The sequence below is a fragment of the Mchenga conophoros genome, linkage group LG7, assembly GCF_057382185.1.
Source record: "Mchenga conophoros isolate Kocher_MC1m ecotype Shallow Benthic linkage group LG7, M_conophoros_male_GT1.1, whole genome shotgun sequence".
NCBI classification, from domain to species: Eukaryota; Metazoa; Chordata; class Actinopteri; order Cichliformes; family Cichlidae; genus Mchenga; species Mchenga conophoros.
Window position 1 is genome coordinate 68853092 of NC_140532.1, and position 20332 is coordinate 68873423.

Genomic DNA, 20332 nt, shown 5'->3' on the forward strand with positions numbered 1-20332 from the left:
TTAGCTAAAGTTATTAAGTTAGCTAAAGAGTTGGGATGCCGTGTAAGACATAAATAAAGCTAAAATACAAAGGTTTGGACACCGTTTTGCATGTTTCCCTACTGTAGGGGTCTCTGCAAGCATACAGAGGGGGTACTCTGAGAGGGTCCAAGATGACAACTTTGGAATTCTACTAGAAACAGTCGATCATATTTGTTTTTCAAAGCTGAATCCAGGGCAAACTACGCTAAATTAGCGTTTTTAGCTAGCAGCTACAATAAGCATAAAAGTTACCTTACGGCTATCATTTGTTAACATGACGCTTGTTCTTATACATGTAATACATTTATTACCAACCTGAGAGTTCATCCGCTGGTCATTCGACATGACGAATGACTTCTGAAGTCTTAATTCAGCTCAAGACGCTGTAGATTCCCGTCAGTAACACTTTCGGTCCGCCAGTAAAACGTAGTTCTATTAATCGGCGCTTGAACCGGAACCGGATGTAAGTTCCAAAAAACTGAATTTTGGAACTGAAATTGAATTGTAGAACTGAAACTGAATGGTGAGAAGTGAATCTGAAATTATTCGAGAGCTGAATTTTTAAAGGATAAAATGCAGTTTCAAAGCAAATCAATTCATTTTCAAAATATAGAATTCAATTTCAATTTAGTGATGATCATTTTCAAACCATAAATTCAATTTCAAATTAGACTAATTCAAATTCAGTTTTCAAAAGCATTTATTCAAGTTACAATTCAGATTCAATCTGAGCAATTCAAATTCAAATTGAACTCATTCAAATTCAGTTTCTGATGGCACAGATTTCTGCCCATATATTAGAGCCTTATTCCAAAATGGATTAAAATCATTTTTCACCTCAAATTTTTACACAGAATACCCTATAATGACAAAGTAAAATGAGTTTCCCTTAAAGTCTTGCAAATTTATTAAAAATTAAAATACAAACAAATAACATGTAGCTATAAGGAGGAATTGTTTGTAGACCTTTGAGCCTGGACTGTATTGAGGCACGGATCTGGAACAGAAACATTTCTAAAGATCCCAAATGAGCACAGCGGCCTGCATTATTCATAAATAGACGTTTAGAACCACTATTACTCTTCCTAAACCTGGCTGCTCAGCAAACGGTTAGGGAGCTGAAGGAATGGGCTAGAAGTCCTTACTTATAGAGGTCACCAAGAACCTAATGCTCAATCTAACAGAGCTCCATGGTTGCTTTGTGGAGAGACGAGAACCTTCCAGAAAGACAGCCATTTTTGCAGCACTCCACCAATCAGACCTGTATGGTAGCGTGGCCAGATGGAAGAGATTCCTCAGTAAAAGGATCAAGAGTTTGCTAAACAGCATACCAAGGACTCTCAGACCATGAGTAACAAAATTCTTTGGTCTGAGGAAATGAAGATTGAGCTTTTTGGCCTGACTGCCAAGCATCGCGTCTAGAAGAAACCAGCCACGGCGCATTATATGCTCAACACCATTGCTACAGGGAATCACGGTGATATAGAATCATGCTATGGGGATGACTTTCAGAAGGAGGAACTGGGAGACTAGTAATTGTTGAAGGAAAGATAAATGCTGCAATGTATAGTGATATCCTTGAAATCCTAACCTGCTCCAGAACACTCTGGACCTCAGACTGGGATGAAGGTTTATCTTCCAACAGTGCAACAACTCTAAGCACACAGCTAAGATAAGAAAGGTGCTGTCCAGACAGAGCTCAGACTTGCTTTTAGTTCTGGTTCATTTCCTTTTTTCTTGTTTTAGGTTCCATTGCACACTTTAGTGTCTATTTCCGTGTTTCTGATTGAGTTCATTTCTATGAAGAGTTTTCCCAGCAATAAATCTGTGCTCTGAGTTTAACTTTCCATTTCTGAGTCCTGCATTTGGGTCCCTTATCCTGCCTGCTCCACAGCACTGTCTTCTGAATCCAACCTGGAAGTTGGTTCCACAGAAGAGGGGCTTGAAAACTGAAGGCTCTGTGTAAGAGCCAAAGTCAATGTTTATGTTTTTCCTTTTTGTTTTGGTGGCACAGGTGTATAGCTTTACCTGCGTCTCAGGTGATGGTATGTGGGTGTGGTCACAGTCTATTTACCTGATGTCGGTGTTCGCAGCAGGTGTGTTGGGTGAGTGGTTTGTGGGCAAACTTTTCTGTTGACCGTCATTTTTTGGCACACCAGTTAATCCATGCGCTAGTTGGAAATTGATTGAAAGCGCAAATGTTTGTTCTTGTTTTGTTCTTAAAATAAATGCGCAAAGTACTAGTATGACTCACTATGGATTATTGGAGGCGCGTCACAGGGACACAACCAACTCAGCCGGCTGCAGCTTTATTTACGGATGAAAGTCGCAACACTCTGCCTCTCATTCCACTTTTAAATAGTCTAGGAAAGAAGAATGGGACAAACTGCAGAAAAAAAGGTGTGCCAAGCTTGTAGCATTGTACTCAACAGGACTTGAAGGTGCCATTGCAGCCAAACATGCTTAAACAAAGAATTGAGGAAAGGTTATGAATATTTATGTACATGATATAATTTTTTTTAATTTTTAATAAATTTGCAATAATTTCGAGTAAACCTTTTTTACTTTGCTACTATGGGGTATTGTGCGTAGAATTATGAGTTGAAAAAAATGAATGCAATGAATTTTAGACTGAGGCTGTATCATTACACAATGTAGAACGAACAAAATGCTGTGAATACTTTGCTGAATGCACTGTAAAAAGACAATTTTACCTATAAACACATATTAATACTGAACTATAGCTGTGTAGGTTCTAAGTCATTCAGGTCATGGTAGCCTAAGGAGCTTGGAATGAAAGCAACTGGACTTCTTTAATTCAATTAAAATTCAGACCGCGGTCAAGTGAGCCATCATTTCTGTGCTTCTACACCAGCCTTTACGGCAGCGCTTTTTATCCTTCATTCCCGATCACAAACATAGACTTGTGCACACATACACACGTGTGCACACATTGCATTGGAACAGTATGGTTGCATCATGCATTTCTTCACCAGGGCTGATGTGTTAGTTGTCCAGTATAGGTCCTCGGAAATGTGGTCACCTTTTATGGATAGGGGAGGGGGATGAGTTTTTTTTCTTGCAGAAGTCCATGACCATTTCTTTGGTTTTCCTGGTGTTTATGGTTAGGTTATTGTAGTCACACCATTCTGTCAGACATTGGATCTCATCTCTGTAGGCGGTGTCGTCATCATCGGTGATGAGCCCCATCAGAGTGGAGTCATCTGCAAATTTGATGATGATGTTGCAGGGATGTGTGAGGGTGCAGTCACTGGTATAGATGGTGTATAGGAGTGGACACAACACACATCCTTGTGGTGAGCCAGTGCTGGGTGGATGATCTCTGGTTGCCCACCTTGACTCTTTGTGATTGGTCTGTGAGAACGTTTTTGAACCACGCACATGTAGCAAGGGGGAAGTCTAAGTTTACCAGTTTGACTATAAGAATGTCTGGGATGATGCTATTAAAGGCTGAGCTGAAATCAATGATGAGCATCCTTACTGAAGTCCCAGCATTCTCCAGGTTATGCAGAGCAGAGTGGAGGGCAGTGGAAATTGCTTTCTCAGTGGACCTGTTTGCCTTATAGCAGGGGTCGGCAACCTTTCAGATGATGAGTGCCATCTAAAATGTCCTCAGAAGTCAGTGTGCTGTATGATTGCATTAGCAATAAATTTAACAATGCTCTATATTGACAGTTACACACTATATAGAACAACTTAATAGAATTATACAGTATTTGTTCACAGATGTTGGCAGCTATCAGCGAATAGTTATCAGCTATTTTGAAACAAAAAAAGATACAGAGTTCTTGTTATGGATAAAAAGTAACAGCAAATGAACTGTACAAAAGAAAATATAAATGCTATTTATGGTCTCCTCACAACAATGATAAGAGAAATAAACTGGGCCAATATGGCATGTTTGTTAATACAGGGATAAACATGTTAATGTGATCTCTGGTCTTCCAATCAGCGACACAGGTCTATGAGTGTCCACCATTCAGATGGCTACCTCACGACACTTTTTGTGTGAGAGAAAATCTGCTCACACAGATATGTAGAGCCAAATACTGTCAATAAGGCCTCTGCAATGTTCTGAATGTCATGGTCCAGGTGAGTACGGGGTTTTTCCACTCCGCTGGGCTCCACCTTCAGGCAGAGACTCCAATCAGCTTCCACACCTGGTTCCAATCAAGTCACCAGCATATAAGACCAGCATTCACAACAGACCTCTGCCAGATCTTCTGCTAACTCATGTTAGTGCTAGGCCGCCAAGCCCTTGTGAGAACCCTTAACTACTGCTTTTCTCCTCACCGTGTTTTCTTTGTCATAGGACCCACCTGGCAGTCGCGCTTCCCAACCTAGATTACTCACATCTCCGCCTGGACGCTGGTTCTGTCATCTGGTTGCTTCCTTTCCATCATCGGACTACACCTGCCTGCCTCCCTGCCAAGCCCCTCACTCCAAGCATATTCTGGATCCTCTCTGGACACCCCCTCCTCGCATGACACTTTAAACCTGCAACGCGTAAGCCCTAACCACCATAGTCTAATCCTTCAGCTGTGATTCACTAGACTGCCACTGACAACTTGTCTCCTCTCATTATAGTGACTGCGTACCTCCATCCAAGCCGCTGCCCCTTTTTCCCATTCCCCGGATCCATCCGTGAAATCTAGCACCTAGTCATAGCACTCCGAGTTTCATGTTCACAGTTTGGCCTCACAGTTCTCAGTTCATAGCTTCCACAGTTCATACCATTCATAGTTTCCTGCTTTTTAAGTTCACTAGGCACAGCAAATAAAGCACTGTGTTCACACCCGTTTTTCTTCCCTCTGTGTCTGCATTTGAGTCCACACCCACAGCCTGGCCCGCTCGGCCGTAACACTGAAGACAGTAAAACTTGACTGGGAGTGATGTCCAGCAGGTGAAAAAGCTCCATGAACATGCACAGCTATGGATTTCCGCTGCGTTCGTAGTTCTGCAAACTTTGACCCTCATAGAGTCGAGCTCCTGAAGCATTCGAAGTGTTGGAATGTAGAAATTTCAACATCGCTTGAAAAAACTGCCAGCTAGCAACATCCCTCTCACTGGTAGGCGAAGTTATTTTTAGCCAATTACATGTTGAACCTGGTAGTTGGGGTTGTTAGCCAAGTTACCGTCATTAAGAAGCGACACAACTAATGTGTCTATGCTAGTTAATTTGCAATGTGTACCACTGGCCCGGCCATTTATTTTTTAATGCACCTTCTCAGATTAATTCACTGCATGTCGTGCCCAGGGCTGGACTGGGACAAATAAAAATCAGCCTGGGCATTTTGACTACAGACCAGCCCCCCAGGTATTGCAGGGAAAATCATAAAGCCTTTTAATGAAAATAAACACTGTTGTGACAGTGATGTACACCGTCTTGTTGGTATGATTTCTATACATTTTACATCAGATAAAAACTTAAAGCGAGGCATTTTTAATGAGAATAAGAAAGAAAAGTATGTGTCCCCTTTCCCTGTTAATGCCCTGCCTGGCCTCCTGGCAAAACTTTGCTAGACATGCCCCTGCACAGTTACCAGGTGTCAGGTGCTTAGAAAAGTATCCTGGTGTTATTTCTCTGTCAGAAACAGTTCATAACTTCAACTGAGCTATTTTTACACATTGGCCAGCACCTGGCCAATACACCACCTTTCATTGTTTATACCGTTACAAAAACTAAAACAAACAAAAAAACATTGGCCCATAAAAACAAAATTCACTATTGGCCCACCGGGCAAATGCCCGATATGCCCGATGGCCAGTCCAGCTATGGTTGTGCCATCAGTTAACCCTTAGCTTGCCAGCTGTGGCACGCGTGCCCAGGGTTGCCGACCCTGGTTGGGGTCCAAACTAGGTGTGATGCAGTCCTTTATGTGCTTTAAGACCAGCTTCTTGAAGAACTTTGCGACCACTGGAGCACTGATGGTGGTGGACTCGGAACTATTGTTGCTGATTTCAGGCAATGAGGGGCAGTGGCATGTGACAGGGAGAGGTCCAATAGTCTGGTGAAAACAGGAGCCAGCTGGTCGGCACAGGCTTTGAAGATACTCCCAGGTATTCCATCTCGGCCAGCAGCTTTTCTCTGGTACTGCTCTGCAAACCTAGTTTTCTTGAAGAGTAAATGTGTGAGGGCTGTGCTCAGAGAAGGCTGTGGCAGAGCGGTGTGCATGGTAGGTGTGTCTACAGTTCTCTCAAAGCGGCTAAAGAAGTGGTTAAGTTCCTCTGCTAATGAGATGTCCATGTTATCCGTATTTGTCCCATTGCCTTTGTAGTTGGTGATGTGTTTCAGGCCCTCCCATACCTTCTTGGAGTTGTTGTCTGAGAGGTGATCCGATAGTTTATTTGAATAGTCCGGTTTTGCTGCTCTGATGCCTTTTTTAAGGTCTGCTCTTTCTCTGATATACATATCGTGCTCCCCAGATTTGTATGCAGAGTTGTGTGCTTTTAACAATTCCTGAACTTTACTCGTCATCCAGGTTTCACAGTTGGGGCTGACCTGGACCTACTTTTCCGTGGTGACAGTGTCCATGCAGTGCATAACTCACCACTGCAGATGTGTGGGTCTATAGGTCGCCATGTTCGAAGACATGCCACTCTGTGAGGGCAAAAGAGTCCTGCAGCTGAGCCAGAGCTTCCTTAGAAAAGGTGTTAATGTTTCTGATGGTGGGCTTTGTCCTTTTCCTGAGTGGTGTGTATGCCGCGACAACGAGCAGGGAGAGGTGGTCGGGCATACTCAGGTGGGGGAGGGGAACAGATCTGTAGGCTTGCTTAATATTTGAGTAAACATGGCCCAAGGTGTTATTCCCTCTCATGTGGCATTTCACATGTTGTACAAATTTAGGCAGCACAGTTTTTAAGCATGCTTTGTTAAAGTCCCCTGCGATGATGTGTACTTCCTCTGGATATGTCCGTAGCTGTTCGGAGATCGTGTCGTTCAGGTAGGCAAGGGCTGTGCTAGCATTAGCGTCTGGTGGTATGTAGACTGCTGTTATTAGCACCGCAGGCAGTTCTCTGGGATGTTGTTGATCCACTGATAATCGCTGGTAACGGGGTTCTGGCTGTCATAACTGATGTTGTATAATTCCCAATGACTTAAGGTGAATTTGGCTACACAATAAGGGAAACAAAAGAAAAAGAAAAGGAAACAAAAAGAAAAAGAAGATCACCTAATTGGGGGCCCTTAAACAACTGCGATTATGTGCACCGCCATGTTGTACTAAAATCTACAAGATATTAAAAATTTATTTAAAATCATCTGCAATAGTTGACATAGAATTGTCAGTTGAATACTCCTTTTAGTTACCTTCTTTACATGTCTCGCAACTTTTCTCACAAAATGCTGCATCTATCTATCTATCTTAAAGAACTCCATTCACTTTCTTTCCAAGCTCTGTGTCAGGTGGCTTGTCATCTGTTACACACCCGAGAAGAAGATGATGGATCAGCAGAAGAAGAAGGCGATGGAGGAGGAATTGTAGAAGACCTTCCTCCTAGCAGTGGGAAAGTGAGTTCAGCCTCATAGAGGAAATAATTCAGTGCAGGCAAGAAGTACCCAGGTGCAGGGTCAGAGCATCGCCGACCAATCATGTTGGGTAAACAGCGACACTGTCCATCCTCTGGAGAACACCTGACGGGACAGGAAATCCCCCCAAAAGACAGGAAGTGACACACTGGAGGCTCTATGGTGTCAGTTATTAAGAGTCTAATTACTGCTTTTATGATGAATTTCCAGCTCACAACAGCGTGCCATACCTATAAGGTAATAAACTGTTTTTTCTGATTATTTTACTGGTATTCAGTTGGTGCTTCCTGTTAATTTTTCTTCTTTCTCAAACTAACCTGTGATTCAGATCAAACTGACTGTTGATCTTTATTCAATACTTTTTATTATGTTTCACACAAAATAAAGACAGAAAGAAAACATACGTGCTGCCGTGAGCTCCGCCAATATCACAGTTACAAGGTGAGCATCTGAACACAGAGTTTCCCAAACCCCAGAAATCTGGCTGAACACAAACACATTAAAAGACATTAAAATCAGACTTTTCTTTCACTCAGACTGGCTAAAATGTTGTGATATTTGCTTTAGAATCACTGTGTCCAGGCAATCATTTCAAACTAAGGACAAAATATAGTTTACTTAAACACTGTTTTATGCTTTAAAACTCATTCATCATTTATTTTGAAAATTCAGACAATGCTTGCAGAGTTTGAGTGAGTTTTTATGTGCCTTCAAATCATACAGTTTTTGTTCTTCTTCTTCTTGCTGCTTCAGGAATGAGCACAGCATTATATTTATTAGATAGTTTTAATGTGATTCAGATATTTTGATTTTCCATTGTTATCACTACCTACATCCGTGTTACCACATCCGGGATGGAAAATGCTCTCACTACATGACAGTAACTGATGTTATTAGTACTTCAGTATCTTCTTAGATGAAATTTGAGATTTTATTACTTGTGTTGTGGAACTGATGAGGAAACTAAATACTGGGTTTAATATTGTATACAAAAAAATTTGTGCAGTCTTTAACTGCCAGCGCTCTTAAGCCTGTTGATGCTGTGTATCACAGTTCTCTTTTTTATGACTAGGGGCAGTTTCAACAGCAACCACTCTATTTTCTATGACTGCCATCTCCAAGTCCCAGAAAATCCCATGGGGTCCACGAACTATAGAAATGTTTTCAGTGGGAGACACATTTCGTCATCATCATGTGACTTCTCAGTCTCAGCTGATTGCAGGTTTCCAACCTTATGAGCAGTTCATCTGCACAATGATTAAAACTAAAACCACTGAAGGAACAATGGGCTGTGAGCTCAGTTTTGTAAATGGCCTCCTTGACTCCATGCTCAAACCAGCATTCCTCCCTGTCCACGATACATCCTCACCATTGAAAGAGTGTCCACTGGCCTGTAGGTGTAAATAGACTGCAGCGTCCTGGCCTAACCAGGTAGTTCCTCTGTGTTGTGGCATCTGCTTAGCCAGAGGTTGTTTGGTTGTAAAAATCAGCACTTAACAGTGTACAGGGGTAGGCAACGCCAGGCCTCAAGTGACAATGTCCTTCAGGTTTTAGATCTCATCCTGGTCAACACACCTGAATCAAATAATTAGTTCATTACCAGGCCTCTGGAGAACTTCAAGACATGCTGAAGAAGTCATTTAGCCATTTAAATCAGCTGTGTTGGATCCATGGCACATCTAAAGCAGGCCGGACACAGGCACTTGAATCCTGGCATTACCTATCTGTGTACATTATATTCCTTAGGTTGGGATTATTATTTGTTTGAATTATTTCCCAGCTCTATTATCAATTAAATTTAATGAGGATGAAAGGAAGCTAAAGAGTAAATCACTTATTTTACAGATGTGGCCTACCAGACACCGATCACACAGCGGTCCACTTGCCATTGGGTCACATTCACAAGTTCCTGTTAGCTGATCACATGACCCAACACTCCCCAAAGGATGACACCTGCACGCTGAAACACACACACACACACACAGTCAGCCTGAAAGTTTCTGTCATGCTCATACCTTCAGCTCGTTGAAATCATCATATACACACAAGCAGGAGCTCCTTTGTTGAGAATGACAACAGGACAAATAAAGTTGTTTGGTCACCCTGACAACCCGTGGGGTCATCCTGCCTCAGGCTGAAGAAGCCATGTTTGCAGCGATCACAACGTTGACCCTCCACATTTTCTTTGCATACGCACTGACCGCTCAGAGCGTCACACTGACCGCCGCCACGTGAACCAGCTGGATCGCAGTTACATGCTGAAACACATCACCATTACATGGTATGACATCATCATCCCAAAGCTGTTACGTCATTTCACTCAATGCAGATTTATTTCTAAAGGACCAGATCAAAACAACATTATAAATTAAAGACCATACAATAATCATCATCTTGTTATGAGACAGCTTCCCCGAGAAACTCGTTATTGTGCCATCAACTACAGATAGACAGTCTGCTACTACTGTGATTGAAATTGGCAATTACACACATTCTGTTTGCGACAAAAGTTATGCATGATACCATAGCTGTGATAAACTGAAAAAAACACTACACCCAAATCTACTGCCATCTTGATCAGAAATGTAGTGCTATACTGGAGCCAGGAGTGGACTTATCGGTCCACTGGGACACCGGCCTAAGCGTCATTATGGGCTGTGGTGAGGAGCCCATTTGATGAGAAAACAGCTTATGGACCAAGTCAAATTCATGGACCAAGCACGACTCCATCAGCCACAAACTTGCTGAGATTTAATTACCAGAACAACTGTCTGTGAAGGTTCTCAGTCATCCAGGTCATCGTAGTCTAAGGATCTTGGAAAGAAAAGCGTCTGGACTTCTTTAAGTTGCTTGAAGATGTTTCACCTCTCATCTGAGAAGCTTCTTCAGTTCTAAGGTCAAATGGTTGAACTCTGGAATTCTCCACCTAGAATTGAAGAAGCTTCTCGGATGAGAGGTGAAATGTCTTCAAGCAACTTAACGAATATCTGAATACCTGTACCATAAACATATTTTACTATCAGCTTTCACTGAGTTAATGGAGACTGTTACTGCACCATGTTGGTAAAAGTCATAAAGCACTGGGTTTGACATTCAGACATTACTGTTAACATAGAAAATATCCCATAAAGAGCTGCATTCTGACAAACATCCAGCCGCACCACTTCAGCAATGAAAGAAAATAATAGAAACAGAAAAAGGTGAGACTCATTTCTACAGGAACAGTGAGAGCATGAATATTCAAAAAGTAAAATAACAATAAAAGCTTACGTATGCAGGCTTGTGGGTCATCCTTCGCTCTCTGCGGATCCTGATACAAAAAAGGTTGACACTGTTCACACTGAGGCCCCATCCTGTTGTTGCCGCAGTCATCACACACACCGCCGCTCACACCTCCAGTCGCTTCGTAACGAGCTGCATCAAAGTGACACGAGTCCGAGTGACTGTGGCAATTACATGCTAAGAAAGACAGAAAACAGCATTTTAAAGTATAAAAGTTATGGAAAAAAATAATCATGTCAACAAACAAGATACAGAGGTGTTTAAGATTATCAAACAAATTTAAGTATAAAACAAAGATAACAAACGGAACACAAAACGCAGTTTCTAAATGAAGTGGTTTATAATTGGGGGGGGGGGGGGGGGGGGGCGCAATTCCAAACCATCATGGCCCTGTGTGATTAAGTGATTGCCCCCTGAACCTAATAACTGGTTGGACCACCCTTAGCAGCAACAACTGCAATCAAGCATTTGTATTAACTGGCAATGACACTTTTACAGCCGTGGAGGAACTTTGGCCCACTCATCCTTGCAGAATTGTTGTAATTCAGCCACACTGGAGGTTTTTGGAGTATGAACTGCCTTTTTAAGGTGATGCCACAGCATCTCAATTGGATTAAGGTCAGGACTTTAACTAGGCCACTCCAAAGTGTTTTTTAAGCCATTCAGAGGTGGACTTGCTGCTGGGTTTTGATTATTGTCCTGCTACAGAAACCAAGTGCGCTTCAGCTTGAAGTCATGAACAGATGGCCTGCTATTCTCCTTCAGGATGTCTTGGTAGATGGCAAATTTCATGGTTACACTTACCACAGCAAGTTTTCCAGGTGCTGAGAAGGCAAAACAGCCCCAAACCATCACACTATCACCACCATATTTTAATGAAGCTATAATGTTGCTTTTCTAAAATGCTGTTAGTTTTATGCCAGATGTAATGGGGTGCACACCTTTCAAAAAGTTTAACTTTTGTCTTGTCAGTCCCCAGAGTATTTTCCCTAAAATTCTTGGGGATCATCAAGATGTTTTCTGGCCAAACTGATACAATCCTTTATTGTTCCTTTTGCCCAGCCACCTCTTTGCTGTAAGAACAGGAAGTGCTGTTTAACATTCACATTTTAACCTTGTAGACAATAATGGTCAGAGGTTTATAATTTTAAACTCCAAAAATTCTGCCAGAAAATGAGATTGGAGTGTAAAATTTTACTGAATTTTATTCCTCCTATTCCTATTTTTAATTTGTATTAATTTATGTTGATAAATAATGTCAAAGGTCCAGCTGGTTTATTTCTAATGGGAGAGAAAAGGCAGAAAGCTAATTTCACTCAGAGATGGAGACAGATAAGAAAGAAGGAGAGAAAGGAGAGAGGTTAGAATTAAAGGAAGGATCCTCATTTAAAGCTCACATGGAAGTAGGGCTGCCACGGTTAGTCGACTAGTCACGACTACGTCGACTATCAAAATCGTCAACGACTGATTTAATAGTTGACGCGTCGTTTGAAGCTTTGTAAGATCCCAAAAGACGCAGGAATAAGTAGCAGGATTTAAGAGTGTAATAACGGACTGAAACAGAAGATGGCAGCACTGCATGTACAAGGATGCCAGCTGCCGTTAAACCCCGAAGAAGAAAAAGTAGCTCTGACCCAGAATTCATAGCGCAGCCCAGCTCAGTTTCCAACAATGGCGGCAGCTAGTTAGTTTTAATGTTACTCTTATTATTCTTTCTGGGTCACAAAATAAACGTTTAACATATTTTCAGGCGAGAATGTAGCTGTGGAAACCTCAAATATCTGCTCAGTTTATCAAGACACCACATATTTTCAAAAGCGCTCCAACGTTTTCGGAGACGTCTGTTACCCACTAGCTCGATAGCTAGCCGGGGGCGAGGCTCACTAGAGCCCGTGAGAACACCGGCAAATCATTTTCAAACCCACCGCTGTCTTTCGCTACTCAGGTTAAACACGATATATGAGTCACTTAGATAACTTAAAAATGTTGTTGTTTGGCTTTTTTTTTTAGTGTTTTATTTGTTCCTGAGTAAATCGGTTTGTCTGAGATTAAAGTTATAGTTTTTACACAGCTGAATAAACATCAAGCAGACAGCTGATTATCAGAAGTGTGAGATGCTCCAGAATATACTCCGGTGTCCTGTTATATTTTAGAGAGCAAGGAGTTTATTAAACTTCACCGAAACAATCTGCAAATTTCATTAAAAATTTAATAAACTATCATCTTGTCTTTATTTTTAGTTAGCACAGACCATAAACACTTACAGCTGTAAGCTAATGATAGTTATATAAGAGCAGATGCTGCTGGTGCAATAAGCTGTATGTTTTACGTCCAATGGGTGATGATCTGATTAGTCGACTAATCGCAAAAATAATCATTTGTGGCAGCCCTACATGGAAGTCCTCATGTCTCTGAATCTGTACGTGACACATGATGTTTGTTCATAAAGTTGCTGCTAAACAAACTGAGGCAGACTGTGTTATTTAAAGGCTGCAGGTTAGTGCAGGATGAACAGGAGAGTTTACTGCACTGTGATGGGTTCAAAGTAAAGAACAGTGTGACTGCTGCACAGTGGCTGTGGGATCATGGTCACAGTTAGCTTCCATCAATTGCAGCAGAGACTCACTGACTGAATTCATACCAACTCTATAGTGTAATATAAATACAGCATAAACAGGGTACTGTCAGGGTAGAGGATGGACTCAGCCAGGACAGGTCAGGAAACATCTGCTCACATCTGGTTGAATTCAGCTGTGTAAGAAAATGGACTGAAGCTCTCAGCAGAAATGGTTGTGATTGTTTTCCCCACACTGAGACATTACAGCTGATTTTATGTTCCCTACCTGCTGAATCCGCGCTGACCTCTTCCCTGCTTATTTCCTGTTTAAAGTCCCCCTCTACAATCGAGGCAACAGGAAACAGAGCTATTTTATTTTACTTCTTTTTCGCTGCTCATGTTCTACTTTTCTGATTCAAGGTGAACACATTTATTAGAATTAAAATGATTTGAATAAAAATTTAGACTGAAATAATGTATTATAATTTACTAATATTATTTTATTATAACATTAATAAAAAAAAAATAGGTGGTAGAAAGTCTAAATCATGCTTAAATTGTGCAAGGTTGTTCTATGACCACACACAGAACCATTTATTGTTACTGAAAAGTGCTGATATTCAATTTTAAAATGGGACAAAAAACCATCAAATGCATCACCTGAGCTTTTAGTTTTGTGTCTTTCATCTATTTTAATTTAACCTTTGTCTGGATCTAAAATAGATCAGAACAAAATAAATAATTCAGTCATTAAAGTGGACATATACTTTTGACTTTTAACCAGACAGCAAAATTTCATTTCACATCAAAGGAATGTGTTTAAGAATGATTGAAAATCCCTAATAATCATATGCTATCCACAAATGTAAGCAATTCTACTTACTACTTACTCTAGTTGTAATTTGATATCATGTGAGGTATTCTGATATCTAAAATGAATCTGTAATACAGATGTAGCTTCTACAGAAGGAAGTTGACCTTCTGCTGCCTCAGCAAAAGTTCTTTGAAAGGGAAAACTGATTTCTTATTTTTTTATACGTTCAGGCTTTGCAAATATGCAAACATTTTGCAAACATCAGTTTGACAACTGAATCACAATGACATTTGTGTATTAGCCAAAAACCTAAAAATATTTTTGATAATGTTTCCAACAATCTCTTTTTTTTTTAAATAAAACATTAAAAAGTGATACATTTATGTCAATTTGAGTTACCTCGGCAGATGTCTGCTGCACCCTCTCCTCCAGGCTTCCAGGGGGAGTCGTTGTGAAAATCCTGACATCTCTCACAGTTTTCTCCAGCTGTATTGTGCTTACAAACACATTGTCTGTGAACCTGAAATCAGAAAATATCTTTACCTGCTGAGCTCAACTGCAGTTTCAGGTGTAGTGAGATGTCGAGGGAAAAATGATGCATACACACATTTGATTAAAAATGTGCAGAGGTTATATTAGGACTCCATCTATTTTCCCCTGCTGGCCAGAACACCAGTTTTACCCAAAGACCACTGATTTGTGGATAGCAGAGGTCACACATGCATGATGACTTTTTCTAATTCTTAAGCCACAGCTGCCCAAATACATATAATCTTTTCTCTCAATTTTTGCCTTCATCTTTAATTTCTTTTTACTGACTTTCAAGTTCTTGATTCGCCTTTCAAAGCTGTTTGTTAAAAACAAAAAACCCAGCACGTTAACATTGATTAAATCACAATACAATACAATTTTATTTATATAGCACATTTAAAACCAAAGTGCTTCACAATAATGCAATAAGTCATTGTTATAAAATATTAACAAAGTACAAAAACAAGTACTAGTACTAATCCTAACAGATGGGAAGCACTAATCACTTTAAATAATCAAGTTAATCACTGAAGGACGAATAATTTCAGACCGGCTCTACTCCATACCATGCCAGGCTGGGTGAAAACGTCCCTGTGGACTCCAGCCATGGGCACACACTGGCTGGCGTGTCCGTTACAGAAACAGCTTCCTTGAACCACCATGTTGTAAACAGAATAGTAATATTTGTCCTGAGGGTTCCTGCGTTTTCGACTCAGCAGTGTGTCACCAAGTGTGAAAAGACGTGTGAAGTTCACCCGAATGTTTGTCACGGTGGTCAGATCTGAGGATGATGATCAGAACAATATTCAGTTTTACACGTTTCCCCTATTCCCATTAAAATGTTCCATTTGACAGACACATTAAAAGTGTCAGGGCTGCTGAGCGCCATTTGTTAGGGTCTATCTTCAGTCTGTCGCTGGGAAGTTTTTCCCAATGATGAATATGCAGAGAACATAATTGGAGATACATTTTCTGAATTTCAGGAGGGGGACTACGCCTCTAAACACGCCCCTTCCAGCTCTTATCTATATATAACCATTTATATATATATTTATATATATATATATATATACATTTCTACAAGCTCTTTTGTCTCGTTTTCGTGCACCACTCTCCCTCTCCTTTTTCAAGTCTTTCACTTCTTCACTTCACATTAGTACATGAGGGATCTGCCAGGCCTAGGAGACGCCTCCAGTTCAACTCCAAACTGCAGTTCAATTCATGTTTAAGCCATTCACTATTATCTATTCAAAAAAAGCTGTTAAACCTCAAATAACGACGTGGGCCCAGCTAGTGAATGATACATTTATTGGAGGCTCATTAGACATCTTTTGTACCTCTTGTTAAAGAGCGTAAACCCCTGAGGCAAAAAAATGGGTGAAAGACTAAAACCTGCAGTTCCTCTAATGTTCGCAGCACATTGGTCCCCTTAGGCTATGTTCACACTGCAGGTCTTAATGCTTAATTCCGATTTTTTGATCAAATCAGATTTTTTTGGTCTGCTCGTTCACACTACAAATAAAATGTGACAGCAAACACGCTCTAGTGTGAACCCTCAAAGCGGCCCGCATGCACAAAGAGATGTCACACACAACGCGCTCCGTTTAGACCCAGAGCAAGCAATATTGTTTGACTGATGGACCTTAATATAAAGACTTGTTTCAGACCTTATGTTTCCCAATTTTGCTTTAAGTTATAAAGTTATTTTGTTATTTACATATGGCCTAGTAATTATCCTTATTGCTGTTTTAGAGAGGAGCGGTGCTTTAAAGGATAGCTGCAGACTTCTGTCAGAATCTGCAGATTATACAGTACAAATAAAATGTTCACGTTTCTCCAACGTTGTCTTCCCAACAGTTTTACTAACATCTACACTTGCTGGCCAGGAAGTGTTCACGATGTCTTCTCGTGCACTTCTCCGGTGCTAATAATTGGCGTCTGTCCTGTGTCAGTGATGTAAAAGACGGATTTAATGCGACATGATCATTCAAACTGCAGTCGCTTTCTAAAACATCATATATGTATCAGATTCAGCACCACATACGAAAGTGACCCAGATCGGATCTGTTCACACTGTCATACCATGATCGGATATGGGTCGCATAGGGTCAAAAAGGTCAGATTTGATGCACTTTCGCCTGCAGTGTGAATGTAGCCTTAGACTCCCATGTTAAAACGTTATAAAAGAAATAAGCCTGACCCCCCCCGCAGTTTGCCCCAGGGCAACTATGGTTTGCCTCCACCAGTGTGTGAATGTGAGAGTGAATGTATAGTGGAATTGTAAAGCACTTTGAGTGTCTAGAAAAGCGCTATATAAATGCAATCCATTATTATTATTATTACATATAAACACAGTGACAGCTATTTAGGAAAACCTCACCGTGGATGTTCGGTGCATGAGGGTTTTCTGTTTTAAAGACAGGATCAAGAGCTTTCAGGACCACCTAGAGGACAAATATAAGAAATACAAACATATTTACTTACACAGAACCAGTATAAAAAAGCATCATTAATGCTTTGCTGTTATATTACTTCATCATTTTATCATTCCTGTGAATTAGTTTCAGTTTTGTCTCAATGAATTCTTATGACAAAGTCCAGAATGACTGAAGCCCAGGGGGAGCTATAGAAAAAAGCTCATGTTCACACTGGCTGTAGTTACAATTGTTACCTCTCCAACTAAGGATGGTTCTGATCCAGAGTATCTGCTGTCACAGACAACGTCATCGATGCTCCTGGCGGGCGCAGTCGACACTGAAGGGAAATGAAGAGAACAGTCTTCTGCAAAGTAACGGACAACTGTCCAACTTCGCCCAAAATCCCTTGATCGTTCCACCAACATGGCTGCTGGCCGAAAACTCTGCACAGAGCAGATTAGCATTATTTTAATGTTTGATTAGGCAAATGTTAAAGGTGTAGGCTCTTTTCTATTCATACGACTTTTTGACTAACATTAAGTTAATTCCCTAAAAACATTAAATTCAGTACGCTTTAGAGGTATACCTTGAACCTGAGGACCAGGTGACTGAACTGGAACATAGTCTCCAGATTTAACTGGATGCTGACATTATGAACTCCTGCACAGAAGGCAAACACAGAGCAGACTTACAGTGTTGCAGATTATTTGTGATAGCATATTTTAACTGTAACGTTCCACAAACAGTAAGTCGTGTTTCTTTGTCACACACAGAGCAGTAGGGGTAGAGTTGCACAGCTAAGTGCTTTCTCTTACCCAAACACATTCTGCCACCTAAACAAAATGTTTTTTGTAACTAATATATTGATTTCACATAGTTTTCCTTCTCCCTCTGATTGGACAGTTTGTTGTTGCAGAAATACTCAAACTTACCAGTCTCCGACTGCCACCACTTCAGCTTTCTCTCGAGGTCAAAATTTGTGATGACATTCTCAATACGATGGCTGTTTGGGCTGTTGTAGCGATGATATGGTAGCCGAGAGTCACATGTGAAACATTTCTGCCCCTCCTATGAATAAACATAAACCAGCCTGATCAATGATTACCTCTGGGTTTATAATACTACAAGTAAACTACATGAAATATCATTACTTTAGTAGTAATGATATTTCATGTAGTTTATTGTAGTTAATTTCATTTATTAAGTATTTCAATCACCATAAAGGAGGTAATGCTTATTTCTTCATTATACCAACGCCTACAAATCATGGAACAGGCTATTAGCCCAGGCAAAAATAGCATCTTCCATGATATAACAAATTTATTTTGTTATTGATCAATGTAGAAGACAGAGTCATGCTTTAAGCTGTGCTTGAAGAGCCTGAACATACAATTTAAAACTGGATCATTGCCAAGTTGTCTGTTATTTTTAGTTGTTCATCCTTTGAGCCTTTTCATGCTCGGGTGATTCACCAGTCAGAAGAACTTTGAATGCTGGAGAAATAATGCAAAGATTGACGATACATCAGAAGGAAAAGAAAATAAAGAGAAAAGCATACACGACGGGAGAGGTGGAAATGATCCTCAGGGTGAAGAGAACAGCGTCAGATAATAAAGACACAGATCTGAACATGCTTCAGTATGAAGACCAGCCAGAAACATCAATCAAAGAGAAAATGAGTTCAGCTGTAGTTTATTCACACACAGGCTGACATATCTTGCTTCACTTAACACACACACACACACACACTTTGTGTGTATGAATTTTCTATTTGACCTCCAGATATCCGATGATGCAGTAATTTTGTGGTCCATCCAGACCACAAGTGGATGACGCTGAGAGCTGAGCAGCACGACCCACCAACAGGTCACCCAGCTGGGGGTTACAGGAGCTGATGGGGCATGGGTCCTGGAAGTCCTTGTAGTCCTGAAGGTGAACTGCTGGAAGGAAAGCTGCAGAGAGACAAACTGACCAAAGACATTTGAGGTATTGGACATTTCTTCCAGACTCGGGAAAGTAGGTCTTTTAACAGACATAAAAATAAAATAGTTGTCTGCAGTTTAAATATTTCAGCATATCGTTAAATCGATCCTTTTTTCCAAAGCGTCACAGTGAAGTGTTTTTTTCTAAATTATAGCTTTCTAGAAGGAGAAAGGTGTTCACATTTTTGTTTTTACAAGAGTTATGATGAGAACTAAAAATAAGTTTAAATTTAATAGATTGGGAAGAAAAACACGTGACAACAAGAGGAAAACCTTCAACAAGTGATTGCATGTCTGCAAATCTTCAGCTAAAATACCTTGAACAGCACACCTGATCAACCTGACAACTGCTCCCTGCCCTGGCCATAACAACTTGGACTTTTCCTCAAAGAGGAGGTGCACCTGCAGGTGTTGGACATCACATCTCACAACATGAGAACTGCAATGTCACTTTCTTTACAGGAAGTTTTATTCATTGTTAGATTAAACATTGAATTCTAATGTTTTGTTATCCAGGTCATGGTAAAGAGTTTGAAAAGAAAGTGATTGGAATTGTCATGGTTTGCGTGAGTGCTGGGTTTTTTTCACAATCCTGGCATTTCCACCTCTGGGCAGAGCTGCCGCATCACTGCTGAAAGGCTGCACCTAAGCCGGCAGCCCAGATTGTCTGCTAGCCCTCATTAGTCGCGGTTATAGTTATTCCTAAATTTGACTTTCTTCTCACAGAAAATCTCCGGATATTGCTGAGACTCACTGCCATAGCCTGCCTTGGTTCAATCGCTTCAACTCGCAGTTTCTCCAACTATGCTCACCTGCCTTGCTCCCCACCCAGCACTCTGACTTTAACAGATCACTCATTGGATTACCTTTGCACCTCACCCTGACCACCTACCCCTCTATGCTTCACCTGCGCCTGTGAAAAGACTTTGCAATTCACAACTTACACCTTGGATCAGCATCTGAAACCCATTCTAACACCTGTTTCCCTCATTTCAGTGAGTGAGAATACCACCACACCCTTTCCCTCTGTCCCACACCCCAGGGGTCCTGCACTGGAAGTGTCCAACTGTTTGCCATCTATAATCCAGTTTTGAGATCCTTCCCAGGCCCTCTTTTGGGATCACTCCTACTAGGGTTTAAATACCCAGGGCTCTCCACCATTTCATTTTATAACTGGAG

At 40.9% G+C, this 20332-nt stretch overlaps 1 protein-coding gene across 5 annotated transcripts in view; it reads right to left on the bottom strand.

Annotated features, from left to right (window-relative positions):
- Nucleotides 1-20332, bottom strand: part of lamb4 (laminin, beta 4) — a 70436-nt gene that overhangs the window by 48017 nt on the left and 2087 nt on the right. For 3 of the 5 annotated variants that reach the window (XM_085281061.1, XM_085281062.1, XM_085281060.1), the window contains exons 3-14: nucleotides 18948-19138; nucleotides 18104-18239; nucleotides 17758-17831; nucleotides 17426-17614; nucleotides 17135-17198; nucleotides 15321-15535; nucleotides 14623-14743; nucleotides 10841-11029; nucleotides 9673-9828; nucleotides 9427-9530; nucleotides 7975-8054; nucleotides 7471-7675 (exon numbers count right to left, since the gene is read on the bottom strand). In XM_085281061.1, the coding sequence (XP_085137187.1) occupies nucleotides 7471-7675; nucleotides 7975-8054; nucleotides 9427-9530; nucleotides 9673-9828; nucleotides 10841-11029; nucleotides 14623-14743; nucleotides 15321-15535; nucleotides 17135-17198; nucleotides 17426-17614; nucleotides 17758-17831; nucleotides 18104-18239; nucleotides 18948-19138 (1724 nt within the window). The remainder of the gene's footprint in view (nucleotides 1-7470; nucleotides 7676-7974; nucleotides 8055-9426; nucleotides 9531-9672; nucleotides 9829-10840; nucleotides 11030-14622; nucleotides 14744-15320; nucleotides 15536-17134; nucleotides 17199-17425; nucleotides 17615-17757; nucleotides 17832-18103; nucleotides 18240-18947; nucleotides 19139-20332) is intronic. The other 2 variants (XM_085281064.1, XM_085281063.1) reach the window with 1 other exon arrangement.